Source organism: Somniosus microcephalus, unplaced genomic scaffold, assembly GCF_052327205.1.
Source record: "Somniosus microcephalus isolate GS21.2 unplaced genomic scaffold, FLI_Smic_1.0 scaffold25, whole genome shotgun sequence".
Classification (NCBI taxonomy): Eukaryota; Metazoa; Chordata; class Chondrichthyes; order Squaliformes; family Somniosidae; genus Somniosus; species Somniosus microcephalus.
Genome location: NW_028225212.1, coordinates 1,312,187 through 1,333,656, shown reverse-complemented (window position 1 = coordinate 1,333,656; position 21,470 = coordinate 1,312,187). Strand labels below are relative to the sequence as shown.

Sequence of the window (21,470 nt, the reverse complement as noted above, 5' to 3'; positions counted from 1 at the left end):
ACCAACCTCATTGAATTCTTTGAAGAGGTAACAGAGAGAGTAGACAAGGGTAATACAGTAGATGTAATTTATCTAGATTTTCAAAAGGCTTTCAATAAGGTACCACATAATAGACTAATGAATAAGGTCAGAGAATGCAGAGTCAGGGGACAAGTAGCAGAATGGACAGCTGGCTGGCTTCAGGACAGAAAGCAGAGAGTGGGAGTAAAGAGTAGCTATTCAGAGTGGCAGAAGGTGGGAAGTGGTGTCCCACAAGGATCAGTGCTGGGACCACTGTTCACAATTTATATTAACGATTTAGACTTTGGAATCAAAACACAATTTCTAAATTTACAGATGGTGCCAAATTGGGGGAATAGTCAATACTGAGGAGGACTGCAGCAAATTACAGGAGGATATTAATAAACTTGCAGAATGGGCAAATAATTGACAAATGAAGTTCAACACAGATAAATGTGAAGTGTTAGATGTTGGTAAGAAAAATAAAGAGGTCACTTATTACTTGGAAAATAAGAATCTAAATGGGGTAGAGGAACAAAGGGATCTGGGAGTACAAATACAAAAATCACTAAAAGTAGTGACACAGGTTAATAAGGCCATAAAAAAACAAGCACTAGGGTTTATTTCTAGAGGGATAGAATTGAAAAGTAGAGAAGTTATGCTAAACTTGTATCAAACCTTGGTTAGGCCACACGGAGTACGGCCTACAATTCTGGTTGCCATATTATAAAAAGGCACTGAGGCACTGGAGAGGGTGCAAAAAAGATTTGCAAGAATGCGAGGTCAGGAAAGGATGAACAGGCTGGGTCTCTTTTCTCTTGAAAAGAGAAGGCTGAGGGGTGACCTAATAGAGGTCTTTAAAATTATGAGAGGTTTTGATAGAGTGGATCCGGAGAGAATGTTTCCACTTGTGGGGAAGAGCATAACTAGAGGCCATTAATATAAGATAGTCACCAAGAAATCCAATAGGGAATTCAGCAGAAACTTCTTTACCCAGAGAGTGGTGAGAATGTGGAACTCGCTACCACAGGGAGTGGTTGAGGCGAATAGTATAGATGCATTTAAGGGGAGGCTAGACAAGCATATGAGGGAGAAGGGAATACAGGGTTATGCTGATAGGTTTAGATGAGGAAAGACAGGAGGAGGCTCGACATGGACTGGTTGTGAATCTTTGGCATTCTCCACCCCAAAGGGCTGTGGATGCTGAGTCATTGAGTATATTCAAGGCTGCGAGCAATAGATTTTTGGACTCTAGGGAAGGAGTATGGAGATCGGGCGGGAAAGTGTTGAGGTCGAAGTTCAGCCATGATCTTATTGAATGGCGGAGCAGGCTCGAGGGGCCGTATGGCAGGGCAGGCTCGAGGGGCCGTATGGCAGGGCAGGCTCGAGGGGCCGTATGGCGGAGCAGGCTCGAGGGGCCGTATGGCAGGGCAGGCTTGAGGGGCCGTATGGCGGAGCAGGCTCGAGGGGCCGTATGGCAGGGCAGGCTCGAGGGGCCGTATGGCAGGGCAGGCTTGAGGGGCCGTATGGCAGGGCAGGCTCGAGGGGCCGTATGGCAGGGCAGGCTCGAGGGGCCGTATGGCAGGGCAGGCTTGAGGGGCCGTATGGCAGGGCAGGCTCGAGGGGTCGTATGGCAGGGCAGGCTCGAGGGGCCGTATGGCAGGGCAGGCTCGAGGGGCCGTATGGTGGGGCAGGCTCGAGGGGTTGTATGTCGGAGCAGGCTCGAGGGGCCGTATGGCAGGGCAGGCTCGAGGGGCCGTATGGCAGGGCAGGCTTGAGGGGCCGTATGGCAGGGCAGGCTCGAGGGGCCATATGGCGGAGCAGGCTCGAGGGGCCGTATGGTGGGGCAGGCTCGAGGGGTTGTATGTCGGAGCAGGCTCGAGGGGTCGTATGGTCTGCTCCTGCTCCTAATTCTTATGTTCTTATGAGTCTGCACCAGCTCTTTCGAAGTATAATCCAGTTAGTCCTACTCTTCGGGTCTTTCCCCATATCACTGCAATTTTTTATCCTTCAAATATTTATCAAATTCCCTCTTGAATCTGTATCCATCAACCTATGTGCATTCCAAATCCGAACCACTTGTTGTGTAAAAACGTTTTTCCTCAGGTCACCTCTGTTTCTTTTACCAATCACATTAAATCTGTGCCCTCGCGTTATCGACCCTTCAGCCATTGAAAAAGTTTCTCTATTTAAACCATTCATGATTTCAAATCTCCTTTAAACCTAGTCTGCTTCAAGGATAACAACTTCTGGGACAGTGGGTCAGACACTGTCCTTTCACACACTGGGACAGTGGGTCAGACACAGTCCTTTCACACTCTGGGACAGTGGGTCAGACACTGTCCTTTCACACACTGGGACAGTGGGTCAGACACTGTCCTTTCACACTCTGGGACAGTGGGTCATGCACTGTCCTTTCACACTCTGGGACAGTGGGTCACGCACTGGTCCTTTCACACTCTGGGACAGTGGGTCACACACTGTCCTTTCACACTCTGGGACAGTGGGTCACACACTGTCCTTTCACACACTGGGACAGTGGGTCAGACACTGTCCTTTCACACTCTGGGACAGTGGGTCAGACACTGTCCTTTCACGCTCTGGGACAGTGGGTCACACACTGTCCTTTCACACACTGGGACAGTGGGTCACACACTGTCCTTTCACACTCTGGGACAGTGGGTCACACACTGTCCTTTCACACTCTGGGACAGTGGGTCACACACTGTCCTTTCACACTCTGGGACAGTGGGTCACACACTGTCCTTTCGCACTCTGGGACAGTGGGTCACACACTGTCCTTTCACACTGTGGGACAGCGGGTCAGACACTGTCCTTTCGCACCCTGGGACAGTGGGTCACACACTGTCCTTTCACACTCTGGGACAGCGGGTCAGACACTGTCCTTTAGCACTCTGGGACAGTGGGTCACACAGTGTCCTTTCACACTCTGGGACAGCGGGTCACACACTGTCCTTTCACACTCTGGGACAGTGGGTCACACACTTTCCTTTCGCACTCTGGGACAGTCGTTCAGACACTGTCCTTTCGCACCCTGGGACAGTGGGTCACACAGTGTCCTTTCACGCTCTGGGACAGTGGGTCACACAGTGTCCTTTCACACTCTGGGACAGTGGGTCACACACTTTCCTTTCGCACTCTGGGACAGTGGGTCACACAGTGTCCTTTCACACTCTGGGACAGTGGGTCACACACTGTCCTTTCACACTCTGGGACAGTGGGTCAGACACTGTCCTTTCACACTCTGGGACAGTGGGTCACACACTGTCCTTTCGCACCCTGGGACAGTGGGTCACACACTGTCCTTTCACACTCTGGGACAGCGGGTCAGACACTGTCCTTTCGCACTCTGGCACAGTGGGTCACACACTGTACTTTCACACTCTGGGACAGCGGGTCACACACTGTCCTTTCACGCTCTGGGACAGTGGGTCACACACTGTCCTTTCACACTCTGGGACAGTGGGTCACGCACTGTCCTTTCACACTCTGGGACAGTGGGTCACACACTGTCCTTTCACACTCTGGGACAGTGGGTCACACACTGTCCTTTCACACTCTGGGACAGTGGGTCACACACTGTCCTTTCACACTCTGGGACAGTGGGTCACACACTGTCCTTTCACACTCTGGGACAGTGGGTCACACACTGTCCTTTCACACTCTGGGACAGTGGGTCACACACTGTCCTTTCACACTCTGGGGCAGCGGGTCACACACTGTCCTTTCACACTCTGGGACAGCGGTTCACACACTGTCCTTTCACAATCTGGGACAGTGGGTCACACACTGTCCTTTCACACTCTGGGACAGTGGGTCAGACTCTGTCCTTTCACACTCTGGGACAGTGGGTCACACACTGTCCTTTCACACTCTGGGACAGTGGGTCAGACACTGTCCTTTCACACTCTGGGACAGTGGGTCACACACTGTCCTTTCACACTCTGGGACAGTGGGTCACACACTGTCCTTTCACACTCTGGGACAGTGGGTCAGACACTGTCCTTTCACACTCTGGGACAGTGGGTCAGACACTGTCCTTTCACACTCTGGGATAGTGGGTCACACACTGTCCTTTCACACTCTGGGACAGTGGGTCACACACTGTCCTTTCACACTCTGGGACAGTGGGTCAGACACTGTCCTTTCACACTCTGGGATAGTGGGTCACACACTGTCCTTTCACACTCTGGGACAGTGGTGTACACACTGCCCTTTCACACTCTGGAACAGTGGGTCAGACACTGTCCTTTCACACTCTGGGACAGTGGGTCACACACTGTCCTTTCACACTCTGGGACAGTTGGTCAGACACTGTCCTTTCACACTCTGGGAAAATGGGTCAGTCACTGTCCTTTCACACTCTGGGTCAGTGGGTCACACTCTGGGACAATGGGTCACACACTGTCCTTTCACACTCTGGGACAATGGGTCACACACTGTCCTTTCACAATCTGGGACAGTGACTCAGACACTGTCCTTTCACACTCTGGGACAGTGGGTCACACACTGTCCTTTCACACTCTGGGACAGTGGGTCACACACTGTCCTTTCACACTCTGGGACAGTGGATCACACACTGTCCTTTCATAGAAACATAGAAACATAGAAGATAGGAGCAGGAGTAGGCCATTCGGCCCTTCGAGCCTGCTCCGCCATTCAATGAGATCATGGCTGATCATCCAAATTCAGTACCCTGTCCCTGCCTTCTCCCCATATCCCTTGATCCCTTTAGCCTTAAGAAATGTATCCAACTCTTTCTTGAATATATTTAATGAACTGGCCTCCACCGCCCTCTGTGGCAGAGAATTCCACAGGTACACCACTCTCTGGGTGAAGGAATTCCTCCTCATTTCAGTCCTAAATGGCTTACCCCTTATCCTTAGACTATGACCCCTGGTTCTGGACTCCCCGGTCTTCAGAAACATCCTTCCTGCATCTAGTCTGTCCAGGCCTGACAGAATTTTATAGGTTTCGACGAGATCCCCTCTCAATCTTCTAAACTCCAGTGAGTATAAGCCCAATCGACACAATCTCTCCTCATACGTCATTCCTGCCATCCCAGGTATCAGTCTGGTGAATCTTCGCTGCACTCCCTCCATGGCAAGAACGTCCTTCCTCAGGTAAGGTGACCAAAACTGCACACAATACTCAAGGTGCGGTCTCACCAAGGCCCTGTGCAACTGTAGCAAGACATCCTTGTTCCTGTACTCGAACACTCTTGCTACGAAGGCCAACATACCATTTGCCTTCTTAACCGCCTGCTGCACCTGCATGCTTACCTTCAGCGACTGGTGCACAAAAACACCCAGGTTTCTTTGCACTTCCCCTTCTCCCAATCTATTGCCATTCAAATAATAATCTGCCTTCCTGTTTTTGCCACCAAAGTGGATAACCTCACATTTATCCACATTATAGTGCATTTGCCATGTTTCTGCCCAATCACCCAACCTGTCCAAATCGTACTGGAGTTTCACGACATCCTCCTCACAGCATACCCTCCCACCCAGCTTTGTGTCATCTGCAAATTTGGAGATATTACATCCAATTCCCTCATCCAGATCATTAATATATATTGTGAACAGCTGGGGTCCTAGGACCGGTCCTTGCGGTACCCCACTAGTCACTGCCTGCCACTCGGAAAACGACCCGTTTATTCCAACACTTTGCTTTCTGTCCACCAACCAATTCTCTATCCAAGTCAATACTTTGCCCCCAATCCCATGTGCCTTAATTTTGCACGCTAATCTCTTATGTGGGACCTTATCGAAAGCCTTCTGAAAGTCCAAATACACCACATCCACTGGTTCTTCCTCATCTATTTTACCAGTTACATCCTCAAAAAATTCCAGTAGATTAGTCAAGCATGATTTACCTTTTGTAAATCCATGCTGACTTTGTCCAATCCTGTCACTGCTTTCCAAGTGCTCTGCTATTACATCTTTCATAATAGATTCTAGCATTTTCCCCACTACCGATGTCAGGTTTACCGGTCTATAATTCCCCACTTTTTCTCTACCACCTTTTTTGAATAGTGGGGTAACATTAGCTACCCTCCAATCCATGGGCACTGTTCCAGAGTCTATCGAGTTCTGGAAGATGACCAGCAATGCAATGCTCTGGGACAGTGGGTCAGACACTGTCCTTTCACACTCTGGGACAGTGGTGTACACACTGTCCTTTCACACTCTGGGACAGTGGGTCACACACTGTCCTTTCACATTCTGGGATAGTGGGGTACACACTGTCCTTTCACACTCTGGGACAGTGGGTCACACACTGTCCTTTCACACTCTGGGACAGTGGGTCACACACTGTCCTTTCACACTCTGGGACAGTGGGTCACACACTATCCTTTCACACTCTGGATCAGTGGGTCACACACTGTCCTTTCACACTCTGGGACAGTGGGTCAGACACTGTCCTTTCACACTCTGGGACAGTGGGTCACACACTGTCCTTTCACACTCTGGGACAGTGGGTCAGACACTGTCCTTTCACACTCTGGGACAGTGGGTCACACACTGTCCTTTCACACTCTGGCACAGTGGGTCAGACACTGTCCTTTCACACTCTGGCACAGTGGGTCAGACACTGTCCTTTCACACTCTGGGACAGTGGCTCACACACTGTCCTTTCACACTCTGGGACAGTGGGTCACACACTGTCCTTTCACACTCTGGGACAGTGGGTCAGACACTGTCCTTTCACACTCTGGGACAATGGGTCAGACACTGTCTTTTCACACTCTGGGACAGTGGGTCAGACACTGTCCTTTCACACTCTGGGACAGTGGGTTACACACTGTCCTTTCACACTCTGGGACAGTGGGTCCCACACTGTCCTTTCACACTCTGGGACAGTGGGTCACACACTGTCCTTTCACACTCTGGGACAGTGGGTCACACACTGTCCTTTCACACTCTGGGACAGTGGGTCACACACTGTCCTTTCACACTCTGGGACAGTGGGTCACACACTGTCCTTTCACACTCTGGGACAGTGGGTCAGACACTGTCCTTTCACACTCCGGGACAGTGGGTCACACACTGTCCTTTCACACTCTGGGACAGTGGGTCACACACTGTCCTTTCACACTCTGGGACAGTGGGTCACACACTGTCCTTTCACACTCTTGGACAGTGGGTCACACACTGTCCTTTCACACTCTGGGACAGTGGGTCACACACTGTCCTTTCACACTCTGGGACAGTGGGCCACACACTGTCCTTTCACACTCTGGGACAGTGGGTCACACACTGTCCTTTCACACTCTGGGACAGTGGGTCACACACTGTCCTTTCACACTCTGGGACAGTGGGTCACACACTGTCCTTTCACACTCTGGGACAGTGGGTCACACACTGTCCTTTCACACTCTGGGACAGTGGGTCACACACTGTCCTTTCACACTCTGGGACAGTGGGTCACACACTGTCCTTTCACACTCTGGGACTGGGTGCTGTAATGTGGGGATTAATGACAGTTATCACCTAGGATAGCTGGAAAATGTGCAAAAAATGAAAACCTGCCATTGGCGTGTAGAAACTGATCATTGTTAACAATTCCCTGCCACATTTCTCCAGGTGCAAATTACACTCCTACACGAGCCACTACATCACTCTCGGCTTTCACCTGTGGGACTGCTCACTTTAACCTGAGCTCTCTGCACCCTTTATCCACTGTATCCTTTATTATTTGTATTATTTACCCCTTCCTCCATTAACTTCTGTGCCCTTTAGCCTCAGTACTCTTTATCCACTCGCCTTTTGCTTACTGCAGCCTTTGCCCATTTTATCCTTTACCCGCTTCACTCTTTACTCACTGCACCCTTTACTCCATTGCCTTTAGCCTCTGCTCCCTTTCCCCACTTTCCGCTTTACTCACAGCACTTATTACCCTTTGAGCCTTCTGTCTTCTGAATCTTTTATCTTCTGCACTCTTTACCCACTTTATTCTTTACACTCCGCACTCTTTACCCGCTCCGTGCTTTTCCTGTTGGATGGGACCCATTCCTCCTCCTCATGCCTTACGTTGGAAAGACGCCAGTGTTTGAAGCTGTCCTGTCCACCTCTCTTTCTCTGACGGTGGTTTGTGGTTGTGTCTCTGCAGGAGATCAGCTTCTCAGCGCCAAGGTCTACTTTGACAATGCCAAGTATGAGGATGTGCTGCAGATTCTCCAGAGCGCAGAACCGTACAAAGTCGCCTTCTGCCTCAAGCGGACCGTGTCCAGTGCCGACGTGGCCATTTCCTCAGAGACTGGGAGCCTCGAACTGAAAGGACCAGAAGCCAAAAAGACTAAACTGGTTAGATTTTCAAAATTCCCAGTTATTCAGGAACCTCCTTATAAAATGACAACTTTCATACACCGTATGATTTTCGTTTCCATGGAAACTGAAAATTGGGCTCATGTTAAATGGGCGGCCAGATACCCCTTGGCACCCCTCTGCTCCTGCGGGTGGGGTGGGGGTGAGGGGGAATGGCTGTTGCTTCCACGTGGGAGCTTGACTGGAGAATGGTTGCATCAAAACGGAGAAACAAATAAACATAGGAATGAAAAAAAGAGTGAAGTTTAAACGTTTCTCTAGTCTAGCCAGAAATGGGTCACAGCATGTTAATCTATCCCTGCCACTGTTCCTAGGGTTGGCTATGAAAGTATGACTGTGTGGAGGGTTTTTGGATACTGGGGCAAGATAAACAGTGACCTGTAAATGGATAGAAAGGTGCAGTAAGGCTGGGGAGGTCTTATCAACAACATCTGATCAATAACCCAAAACTTACACTCTGCGGACAATCCTGGCACTCTGGTTTCAACACACGCTCACAGTGCAGATCCTGACACGGCTTAGCACAGAATGAGGGGTAAACCATGAGGCAAACCTTGGCCTTTCCCCCAGATTTTTGTTGGGTAAGGGTATTAAGGGTTACGGAACCACGGTGGGTAAATGGAGTTAAGATACAGATCCGTCATGATCTAATTGAATGGTGGAACAGGTTCTAGAGGCTGAATGACCTCCTCCTGATCCTATATTCCTATATCAAGTCCCTTACTCCAACAAAGAACATCCTGTGTGTTGTCCATGGCCAACATTGGACATTGCTCAGGGACAGCAAAAATGGAGGAAATGGTTTTGAATTTACAAGCTGAGCTGTACAGTAAGGAGAGTTCCGTGTTTCACCCTGAATGCTAACGTCTGTGTCTTTTGTGCAGAGTGTCAAGAGCATCTCACCTGTCAAGAAAACTAAGAAACTAATGAAGGACAAGATTCTCAGCAAGGAAGAGGCAACTGTGGAACTGGATGTGCCGGTCGATGTGGAGTTTGCATTTCCTAAATTCTCCAAGTTTAAGAGACTGACTATCACTTCTCCCAAGGAAGCGGCAGCTGGGAAAGGTGAGGCCAGAGTTACACATCCGGAGGTCGAAGCTGAACTTTCTTTGGGAGAGGGACAAGTCAAAGACAAGAAGAAAAAGCTCAAGTTCCCAGGACTCGGAGCAAGAGAGTCGGGGAAGGCCAAGGTTGACGTCAGCGTGGAAACCCAAAAGCAAAAAGGCGCCGTCTCGGTGAAGCTGCCGCAGGTCACTACAAAGGACGGGGAACGACCTGAGGTTGAAATGAAGACCAAAGCTAAGGGGCTTACTTTTGATCTGTTGTCCAAGACCAAAAAAGTGAAAGCAGATGCCCCCATTCCAAAAGCTAAAGCCGAGCTGAAGGTGTCTGGTGGAGCGGAAGTATCTACTGAAGGAGAAGGACCAGAAGGCAAATTGATACTTGGGATTCCAGTAAAAGCTCCTAAGGTTGAAATAGATATCGGTTTCCCAAAGGCTGAAACTGATGTCAAAGGCCCATCAGCTGAAGGTGACGTAAATGCTAAAGGTCGTGGCTTTCAGATAAAAATGCCCACATTTGGACTAAAAGATGCTGAGACAATAGACATAAAAGGTCCAAAAGTAAAAGTAGAAAGTAGAGGACCAGAAGATGAAGTGGAAGGCCCAGAGGGCAAGCTGAAGATGCCCCAAATAACAATGCCCACCATTGACATTTCTGTACCAAAAATGAAAGAAACAGGAGGAGTAGATAGCACTGCCAGAGGAATCGAAGTTGCTGTCAGTGGTTACAAAGCAGAAGGACTAGAAGCAAAGGTTAAAGAACTTGCACACAAAATCACAACAATTGATATTTCAGCCCCCAAGGTAAAGGTGCCAGATTTCGATATCAGTCTCCCAAAGGGAAAGGCAGACACTTCTGCAGCTGGTGTCGAAGGAGATGTTAGGGTCCGTGACCTTCGGTCTGCAAAGGTTGAGGGTGAAATCCAAACATCTAAAATCAGCATTGAAATACCCGAAGCAAAATTGAAAATGCCAAAAGTCTCACTCCCACAATTTAGCATCTCCACCAAGAGCAAGGCAGGTGAGGTGGGTGCAGAAATGGAAGGGGGTGGCCCAGATGTTAAAGGCCCTCTGTTAAAGATGCCAAAATTTGAAATTTCTCTGCCCAAAATGAAACGAGGAGAGGCCGAGGTTGACGTCTCCCCACCAACAACTGAAACACGAATGAAAGTTCCTGTGTCTGGGGTGCAGGTTTCCACGGTCAAGGTAGATATTAAGGGTCCCCAACTGGAAGGACCTGAGGCAAAAATAAAACTGCCGTCAGTGAAAATGCCAACGATTGACATTGCAGTGCCCAAGGTGACACTTCCCAATGTTCAGCTTCCAGCGGGTAAAGCAGAGGTCTCTGCACCAGATGTTGCAGCTGACTGGAAGACCTCGAAAGTCAGCATTGGCGCTGCAAAGATTGAGGGTCAGCCATCGGAACTACGTTCTGAGGGGTTCGATCTGCAGTTGAAAATGCCCAAAGTGTCACTGCCGACATTTGGTATGTCAGCCAACGGTAAAGAGGCTGAGGCCAAAGTAGATGCAAGAATGGGCGTAGACGGTGAAGATGCCAAGTTCAAAGGGCCTATAATAAAGATTCCCAAATTTGAAGTGTCTCTACCCAAAATGAAACAGGCGGAAGCTGAGAAAGAGGTTTGTGCTGAAGCTGATGTAAGTGGCTCTGGCTTCGATATTATGGGAAAACTGCCGTCAGTTAAAATGCCAACGATTGATATTTCAGCGCCCAAAGTAAAGATCCCGGATGTTCATGTTCACCTTCCAACGGGTAAAGCAGAGGTCTCTGCACCGGGTATTGAAGGTGGTTTCAAGACTCCAAAAGTCAGCCTTGGCTCACCAAAGATTGAGGGTCAACCATCTGAATTAAGTCTGGAGGCGCCCGATCTGCAGTTGAAAATGCCAAAAGTGTCACTGCCGACGTTTGGTATATCAGCCAGTGGTAAAGAGGCTGCAGCGGAAGTGAGCCGTCCTGAAGTTGATGCTAAGGGAAAACTGCCGTCGGTTAAAATGCCAACAATCGATATTTCAGCGCCGAAGGTAAAAGTACCAGAGCTAGACCTTGACATCTGCCTTCCAAAAGGCAAAGCTGAAATTTCTGAATTCGATGCCAACGTTAAATCACCAAAGACTGGTGGAGACAGCCAAATGCCTGGAATCACCATGGCAGGGCCTGATGTCACGTTTCAAATGCCAAAGGTATCACTTCCAAAGTTTGATATTTCAATTAAGAGCAAAGAGGCTGGAGCAGACGTTGAAATGAAAGCAGGGAAAGGGTTGGAAGCTGAAGGCCCAGATGGTAGAGTAAAAAGCCCATTGCTTAAAATGCCCAAATTTGAAGTCGCCCTTCCTAAGATGAAAGCAGGCGAAGTTGAGGTGTCTGGCCCGACGATTGAGACCGATATCAAAACTGGCAAAGGAGACACAAAAATCTCAAAGGGAACGGTTGACATGGAAGGAGTTGAAAGTTCAGAAGCGAAACTGAAACTGCCTTCACTGAAAATGCCAACAATTGATATTTCAGCACTTCAGGCTAAGGTCCCAGATGTTGATATCAACCTTCCTTCCATTAAATCAACTTTTTCTGCTGAAGGAGATGCCAAGTTTGATAGTGATAGCCATCCAGCTGGGGTTAGCATTGAAGGGCCTGATGCCAAAGTGAAAATGCCCAAAGTATCGCTGCCAAAATTTGGTTCGAAAAGTAAAGTGGACGCGCAGGCAGATAGCGGCATGGCTAAAGTTGAAGTAAAGGTGCCCTCTCCAGAAGCAAAAGGAAAAGTTCAAGCTAAGGGGAAAGCCCTCGACGTCGATATCAAAGGACCATCAGTAGATGCAGATGTTGATGACATAAAACTAAAAGGGAAAGAAGGCAGGTTTAAGATGCCCAAGTTCAAAATGCCTACGTTTGGAACTTCCAAGAAATATGAAGAGGGCATTGACATCTCCATACCTGGAGCTGACCCTGGTGTAAGGGCCCCTGAGGTTGATGCACATATTTCAAAAAGTAAGATTGAAGCTAAAGGACCAGCGCTTGAAACAGGAAGTCCAGAGGGAAAAGTGAAAACAACCTTCATGAAAATTTCCAAATTTGGGATTTCGACTTCTAAAAGCAAACCTCTAGAAGCTGACGTGAGTCTTCCATCAGACGCCACGTTATCAAAGGGCAAAATAGAGGTGAAAGGTCCCAGTGCCAGTATGAAAGCACCAAAGATGGACATCAGTGCTAAGGCTCATGATCTGAGCATTGAAGGACCTGACCTCCAACTGAAGATGCCTTCTTTTACAATGCCCACCTTTGGTACAAAAGGCGGTCGGGCAGAAGCAGATCTGGAGTTAGATACTAAGACAAAATCTGTCACTCTAGATACTGAACTGGAAGGTTCAGGTGGCAAGTTGAAAATGCCAACTTTCCAGATGCCATCGATTGGAATTTCGGTGCCTCAGATAAAGAGAGCAGATGCTGAGGGGCTGTTGCCAAGGGCAGAAGTTGATGTTTCAGAAGTGGACCTGAAAACCTATGGGGGAGATTTAAAGATTCCGAAAGTAAAAGGCAACGTGGAAGTGCCCGACTTGGAGGGGAAACAAAAACTGCCTTCGGTGAAAATGCCGTCAATTGACATTTCAGTGCCCAGAATGAAGGCTCCAGATGTTGATCTCGGTTTCTCAGTGCCCAAGGTTGACACCTCTGTACGCAGGGCTGAAGGCGAGGCTACTTTATTAAGCTCTGAACTCGATGGCGTAGAGTTGAAACTGAAAATGCCCAAGATTGGGATGCCCAAGTTTGGGATGTCTGGGTCAAAGGATAAAGAAACTGGCGCTGATATTTCGGCACCCAGAGCGGATGTGGAGGACACTGAAGGCAAAGGGATGATGTTCAAAGCAAAAATGCCTAAAGTTGACATTTCTCTACCCAAAGTTAAACCATCAGAAGTTGACATTGATATGGATGCCTCTCTACTTGAGGCCGAGGGACCTGATGCAGAAGGGAAATTTAAAATAGCGGGTTTTACTCTCCCAAAGTTCCCCTCACCAAAAATGAAAGCTCCAGAACTCGACCTCGACATCAGCCTGTCCAAAGACAAAAGGATTGACGGTGATACAACAGGCCCCAAAATTGACACTCAGGCCCCAGGAGGTGAATTCAAAATAAAGATGCCTCAAGTGTCCTTGCCAAGTTTTGGCATCTCCACATCAGAGGCAAAGGGCACTGGAACAGACCTGGACACCAGTCTCCCAACGGACAAATCGATACCAAAAGTGAAAGTGGAGCTTAAAGCCCCCCAAGTGGAGGGAGGGGTGGAAATAGAAAGCCCGGAGGGCAAAATCAAAGGAGGCAAAATTAAAATGCCCAAGTTTCGAATCGGCGCGTCGAAAGCCAAGGCAGAAGACGACACAACTGAAGATAAAGAGGCGACTAAATCTGACACAGAAACAGAGGGAGGGAAATTGAAACTGAAACTGCCAAAATTTGGGATTTCATCGAAATCTGCCACGGTGGAAGCTGATGTAGAGCTGGACGGCTCGAATGGAAAGGTTAAAGCACCCAAATCCAAAATGTCCATGCTTGGCATTTCCCTGGGGAAAGGCCGAAAGGGCGAAGCGGAAACCAGTTTGGGAGTTTCTGGGCAGGTCGAGGGGGACTTGGAAGCAGCTGGTGGCAGAAAGTCAGACAAGTTCAAGGTTAAGATACCATCAGTTAGCATCCCAACCCCAAAAGTGAAAGCTCCGGACGTCGATTTGGGCATTAATTTACCAAAAGGTAAAGTCGGCTCCAGAGACCAGGAAGCTGGAGCTGAAGTGAAAGTAACAAAGGGAGCACGGCGAGAAGGTGAGATCCAGGCTCCGGGCGTCGGCTCAGAGAGCTCTGAATCCCGATTTAAAATGCCCAAAATTACCATGCCTGATTTTAGCATCTCCGGGACCAGCAGGAAAGATGGCGACGCAACGGTGGGGACGAAGGTGAAGACCTCAGAAACGGACGTCAGAGGATCGAAAGCTGAGCTGGATGTCGAGGGTCGGGAAGTGGACGGGAAGTTCCAGATGCTGAAGGCGAAGATGCCCAAAGTGGAGATTGGCTTGGCCAAAGATGACTCATTGGTGGGAGGAAAAGCTGAACTCAAAGCAGGCGTTGATGGTCGGCAGGTTGGCCCAGATGGCATCAGTTCACAGGAAGTATCCACCAAGGGGTTCTTTAAAATGCCCACTGTTGAAATTTCAACGCCCAAAATCAGCGACTCATCAGCTGGGGTGGAAGTCAGTGGTACGGAAATTGGGCTGCGCCCACTGGAGGGCAGAGGGGGTCTTCGGGAGGCTGATGAGGATGTGCTTCGGCTGAAGATGCCCAAGATCACGCTGCCCTCATTCGGCTCATCCAAGGGGAAAGGCCAAGAGCTAGCTGGAGACAGAAGCAGCACGGGGGCTACTGTGGGCACCTCTGTATCGAAAACTACCATCGACCTTAAAGGTCCACAGGTGAAGGTAAAGGGTCCGCAGGTGGCAGTCGATGCAACGGGCGCAGAGCTGGATGTTTCGGAGGGCAGGCTGAGCAAGCTCAAAGGTAAAATGTCCAAGTTCGGCGTGGCCTTGCCTAAAGTCACACAGCAAGAGGAGGTGAGCTTGTCCGCCACTGTTGTCAAAGGTGAAGGCCAGGGAAAGGGTAAGGAGGTCAGTTATACATCACTCAAGGCAGATGTGGACCTTCCTGATGCAGAACTCGAGGGGCCTGATGCGAAACTAAAAACTGACAAGGCTAGAAAGCAGTTGTTTGGTTTTTCTATGCCAAAAATGAGAAGTCCGGATGTGACTGTAACTTTACCAGAAGGACGAATGGAGGCCTCACCTCCCAAGGGAAAAGGATGCAGCAAATCTCCAGCTCCAAAGGGGGAGGTTGGTGGCGGAACTCCAGCCGAAGCCGAGAGCGCAGAGGCCAAACTGAAAATGTCTAAGATGAAGATGCCCAGCTTTGGAATCTCTTGGTCTAAAAGTAAAACAGCAGAGTTTAACGGGAGCCTGGCGGCAGATGCATCAACGGGAAAAGGAGGAGGAGACTGGGGGATTCAAACTTCCCGGAAAAAGGCAGCAGGAGTGGAGGAAAGTGATGACACTGACAGTCTGGACGGAAAATCCAAGATGAAATTGAAGTTGCCAAAGGTTAGTTTCACGCCTGTTAAAATACCTTCAGTTGACATTAGCTTAGGTGGGTCTGGTTCAGGGAAAGCAGGTGATCCATCAGGGCTTCATGTTAACGGAGAGAGCGAGGTGACTGGGAGCCCAGGGAAGATTGGCAAAATAAAACTTCCCAAAGTAGAATTTTCCTCACCTTATCAGAAGGTCAAGGACAGCGACACTGAATTAAGTCTTCAACTGGTCAAAACAGAGATGTCGCTGTCGAGAGATGATGCTGGACCCAGGTTCAATTCTGACCAGTCTTTCCAGGCTTCATCCCCCAGAGTTAATGGAGGGGATGTGAGAGGTGTAAAGATCAAGGCGCCTAAAATATCCTTTGCTGGTTTCAAAAAGAAAAGCAGTGAGCGACCACAGTCAGATGAAGATCCAGAGATGTCAAATCTGGTGACGTCGAGCGCCAGGACCGAGCTGGTACTGCTGGAGTCAGGAGGGGACACCAAGTCAAAGATCAGAGTGGGCTTTACCACGGGTAAATCCAAAGGACTGTATTCTGTTCAAGGTGCCGCCTCTGCTCTGTCGGACCCGGGTAAGGAGCCCAAGCTAAAGGGCGCCGCAGATGGCCAAGGCGAGGGAAAGGAAGAGGCGGAGAGCAGAGACAAGTCAGCAAAATTCAAACTCCCAAAGTTCTCTCTCGGCCCGAAGTCCAAAGGGACGCTGGAAATCAGCTCCCCGGAATATGAAAACAACATCATCTCGGAACTGCAGCTGGAGGGCGAGGAATACCCGTCACAGCACTTTAAATTCCAAATGCCCAAAGTGGGGTTCACAACTGTCTACCACGAGGAGCACACCTCGGAGGAGAAGATCATCACCGAGGAAGGTTCTGTGACTGTGTCTAAGGCCACAAAACAGGTGAAAACTCAAACTCTGACCGATAAAAAGACCAGCATTTAACTGAAGGCCAGAAACAGCAGGTGGTAAGGGCATGGGGCAAAGACCTGTGCTGCCAGCACCAGTTCATGGATGGACAGTGACTTTGTGTTGTACAGATTTCCCTCACTTGGGCCCCTCCGGCAGATTAACAGCGTTCCTGTGTCTGGGAGCACAGACAGATGAAGGTGACTGGAGTACAATTCAGCATAAAACAGTACTGGTTGTGGCCTCCCTGGGCTAGAAATGGTGGTTAGAACTGGACTGTCGATACTGTATGTTAGACTAAGCCAAACTGTGATCTTCTAATGTAGGCTCTGCTGGGCCCACTCACAGAACGCAGCTCCTTTAAAACCTTCTCTGTGACTAACAATCACCAACACGGCCCCATCGCAGACACTCACCCTTAACCTCCGATTGGTTGCTTCAAAAATTCTGCTTAGATTAGTGATTTTACAAAACTATTGTGGCCTTAATATGTTAATTGTAGATTATTAAAGAAACATGGCAGTGAGGTCTTAGCTCATGAGTAAAGGTTTGTACAGACGCTAGTTTCTTTTGATTTGAGGTATCTGTGAGGACAATGTTTAGCCAATCTTAAGGAAGAGTTATTAAATAGAAAGAATCCCACAGAATGAATGGGGTGAATTAAAGCCAGAGGTTGAACAGGGTGAATGAACCCCATGGGGTAATTGGGATAAATGGGGTGAATGAGACGACTGGGGTGAATGAATCCCATGGGGTAATTGGGGTGAATGAGATGACGGGGTAAATGAATCCCATGGGGTAATTGGGGTGAATGAATCCCACGGGGTACTTGGGGTGAATGAGATGACGGGGTAAATGAATCCCATGGGGTAATTGGGGTGAATGAATCCCATGGGGTAATTGGGGTGAATGAGATGACGGGGTAAATGAATCCCATGGGGTAATTGGGGTGAATGAATCCCACGGGGTACTTGGGGTGAATGAGATGACGGGGTAAATGAATCCCATGGGGTAATTGGGGTGAATGAATCCCATGGGGTAATTGGGGTGAATGAATCCCATGGGGTAATTGGGGTGAATGAATCCCACGGGGTAATTGGGGTGAATGAATCCCACGGGGTAATTGGGGTGAATGAATCCCACGGGGTAATTGGGGTGAACGGGCCCTGTACTGTCTACTTTGACTCTAGCCTGTGGAAATGCCGTAATCTTTCACCGGCCCCCCAGGTATTATCTTAAAGGGATCTTGGCCAGTCTAATAAATTGAAAGGTGATGATCCCTTTTAATAAACCAGGACTATGCAAAGCAGCTGTGAGGTGTGTACGAATGAGATGCCGAGTGGGCAGGGATGCCTGGACCATCTCGCTCAGTGTATGCACAGTCAAGTTCCAGCAGCGTTTGTTTTAGACGTGTGGAGTTACCTGGAGCAACATGTTGAAGACAGACTATAGGAAGGTCTCGGAGCCCAAGGATTGCATACTTCACCTCCCGTAACAGGGGAGTTTTGGGATTAATAGGACTTCTTAAGAAGCCTGATCGCGAAAATTGAATGCGTTTATATCCCATCCACAGTTTCATCAGCAGTCACTCAGAGAGCGAGAGCAGCCTGCTTTTAAGGTATATTTAGCTTTTTTAGTGCGTGAAGGGTTAAGTTCCAGCTTACTGCAGAACAGAACAAGCCCAGATCAAACTGGCACCTGGGCACCATTCCGCTTCCGACGTTTCTGCTCAGACACCATTAGCATTGACAAAACCAGCCCATGAGAGCCCGCCTGTAATAATGCTGCCTTCGCACTTCTCAAACACTGACGTTAGCGAAACTGGAGGTGTAGCAAGCGCCGAGGTCCTGTTGCACAGAGTCACCAAAAATCTATCGTGAAATCTTTGTGCCAGACAAACATCTGTAGATGTGACCCGACCCAACCTGAACCGGGCTGTGTAGATGTGACCCGACCCAACCTGAACCGGGCTGTGTAGATGTGACCCGACCCAACCTGAACCGGGCTGTGTAGATGTGACCCGACCCAATCTGAACCGGGTTGTGTAGATGTGACCCGACCCAATCTGAACCGGGCTGTGTAGATGTGACCCGACCCAACCTGAACCGGGCTGTGTAGATGTGACCCGACCCAACCTGAACCGGGTTGGTAAGGTGGTTAAGGAAGTGTGTGTTCTCCTTGGATTTGTAAACAGGGACACCGAATACAAAAACAAAGAGGTCATGCTAAACCTTTACAAATCTCTGGTTAGGCCTCAGCTGGAGTATTGTGTACAATTCTGAGCACCACACTTTAGGAAGGCCTTGGAGAGAGGACAGAGGAGGTTTACCAGGATGATGCCAGGGATGAGGGGACTTCAGTTATGTGGAGAGATTGGAGAAGCTGGGATTGTTCTCCATAGAGCAGAGAAGGTTAAGGGGAGACCTAATAGAGGTGTTCAAAATTATGAAGGGTTTTTGAGAGAGCAAGTAGGGAGAAACGGTTTCCTCCGGCAAGTGGGTCGGTAACCAGAGGTCATAGGTTTAAAATCATTTGCAACATAACTAGAGGGGAAATGAGGAGAAATTTCTTCGCAGGGAGAGGGTTGTTATGACCTGGAACGCACTGCCTGAAAGGGGAATCAGATCCCAGAGGAACTTTCAAAAGGCAATCGGACATGTACTTGAAGAGGACTAATTGGCAGGGTTATGTGGAAAAGTCGAGAGTGAGACTACATTAGAAACATAGAAACATAGAAACTAGGAGCAGGAGTAGGCCATTCGGCCCTTCGAGCCTGCTCCGCCATTCAACGAGATCATGGCTGATCATCCAAACCCTAGCACCCGCTCCCTACACCAACAGCCATCCCACCCAAGCCCTATCCCCGTAACCCCACGTATTTAATCCCCCCTAACACTAAGGGCCAATTTTTTTTATCATGGCCAATCAACCTAACCTGCACATCTTTAGACATTGGACAGCCCTTTCAAAGAGCCAGCACAGGCATGACGGGCCGAATGGCCTCCTCCTGTGCTGTAAGATTCTATGATTCTATGACCCGACCTGACCCAACTACCAACGGCAGTTCACACACTTAAATGAATGAAGTCACAACTGACAAGTTCACAGCCCATAATATGGACACGATAGACCTGTACAAAGTGATTAAATTTTAGTTTTTAAAAAAAAGATATGAATGAAATGAATAAAAATGTTCACATACTCAAATGAAGTTTTACTGGAATTGTCAGCAGTAAAGTTATTTTATTAAAGTGTGTGCACAGATAGAGTCGGATTAAATCAGTCAGGGCTGGTAATGAGAGTAGGGTTAAATCGGTCAGTGCTGGTGATGAGTGTAGGGTTAAATCGGTCAGTGCTGGTGATGAGTGTAGGGTTAAATTGGTCAGGGCTGGTGATGAGTGTAGGGTTAAATCGGTCAGGGCTGGTGATGAGTGTAGGGTTAAATCAGTCAGAGCTGGTGATGTGTGTAGGGTTAAATCAGTCAGGGTTGGTGATGAGTGTAGGGTTAAATCAGTCAGGGCTGGTGATGAGTGTAGGGTTAAATCAGTCAGGGCTGGTGATGTGTGTAGGGTTAAATCGGTCAGGACTGGTAGGGAGTGTAGGGTTAAATCGGTCAGGACTGGTAGGGAGTGTAGGGTTAAATCGGTCAGGGCTGGTGATGAGTGTAGGGTTAAATCGGTCAGGGCTGGTGATGAGTGTAGGGTTAAATCGGTCAGGGCTGGTGATAAGTGTAGGGTTAAATCGGTCAGTGCTGGTAGTGAGAGTAGGGTTAAATCGGTCAGGACTGGTAGTGAGAGTAGGGTTAAATTGGTCAGGGCTGGTGATGAGTGTAGGGTTAAATCGGTCAGGGCTGGTGATAAGTGTAGGGTTAAATCGGTCAGTGCTGGTAGTGAGAGTAGGGTTAAATCGGTCAGGACTGGTAGTGAGAGTAGGGTTAAATTGGTCAGGGCTGGTGATGAGTGTAGGGTTAAATCGGTCAGGGCTGGTGATAAGTGTAGGGTTAAATCGGTCAGTGCTGGTAGTGAGAGTAGGGTTAAATCGGTCAGGGCTGGTGATAAGTGTAGGGTTAAATTGGTCAGGGCTGGTGATAAGTGTAGGGTTAAATCGGTCAGGGCTGGTAATGAGTGTAGGGTTAAATCGGTCAGGGCTGGTAATGAGTGTAGGGTTAAATCGGTCAGGGCTGGTAATGAGTGTAGGGTTAAATCGGTCAATGTTGGTGATGAGAGTCTGGTTAAAGCGGTCAGGGCTGGTGGTGAGTGGTAGTTACTGCTTCCTATCAATCTCGCTCCTACCTGCTTTTTATTGAACTGTCTCCACAGATTTAGGTTCTTAGATTCTTTTGACATGCTGCTTGTTGGCTACCCTCACCGGCTGTCTGATGTTTAGTACTAATGGACACTGGAGTAATGCACTAAAGCCGTACTTACACTGTCTATCTGGAGAGAGTAAAGCAATTATTTTGGAGAATGCAGCGGTTTGCTTCGTTCATTCCTGCTGCAGATTTATTGAGTTAATTTCCTGCTTTTAATATTTTCAGTGCAAAAAATATTAACTCCTGTTTTAAATGAGAAAGTATTGAAATCCTTTAGGTACCTTCTTAAAGGTAATGTTTATGCCATTTGCTCAAGAGATGTCTCGTTCTCCAAACTTAAAGGTCTTCCTGACTTGATGTGAGCTCACATTGCCTACCTGGCTGTCTGATCATATTTTAAAAGGTTAAAGTCAATGGGAGCAAGTGCAGCAGGAGAGGCAACATCGAGAGATATCTGTGCACTTGTGAGCTGCACCAGCTCTTGCATCACCCGCACACACATCCTGTCCCACTCTCAGATACCAGCTCCACCATTACCCGCACACACAGCCTGTCCCACTCTCAGATACCAGCTCCCCAATCACCCACACACAGCCTGTCCCACTCCCAGATACCAGCTCCACCATTACCCGCACACACAGCCTGTCCCACTCTCAGATACCAGCTCCTCCATCACCCACACACAGCCTGTCCCACTCTCAGATA

The 21,470-nt window shown here is 48.7% G+C and overlaps 1 protein-coding gene across 1 annotated transcript in view; it reads left to right on the top strand.

Moving 5' to 3' along the window:
* LOC147083901 (uncharacterized) overlaps positions 1–19,725 on the top strand; it is a 45,158-nt gene extending 25,433 nt beyond the window's left edge. The window contains exons 5-6 of the mRNA XM_085980065.1: positions 8,134–8,327; positions 9,233–19,725. Of these exons, the coding sequence (XP_085836191.1) occupies positions 8,134–8,327; positions 9,233–16,489 (7,451 nt within the window). The 3' untranslated portion in view covers positions 16,490–19,725. The remainder of the gene's footprint in view (positions 1–8,133; positions 8,328–9,232) is intronic.
* Positions 19,726–21,470: the final 1,745 nt, after the last annotated feature.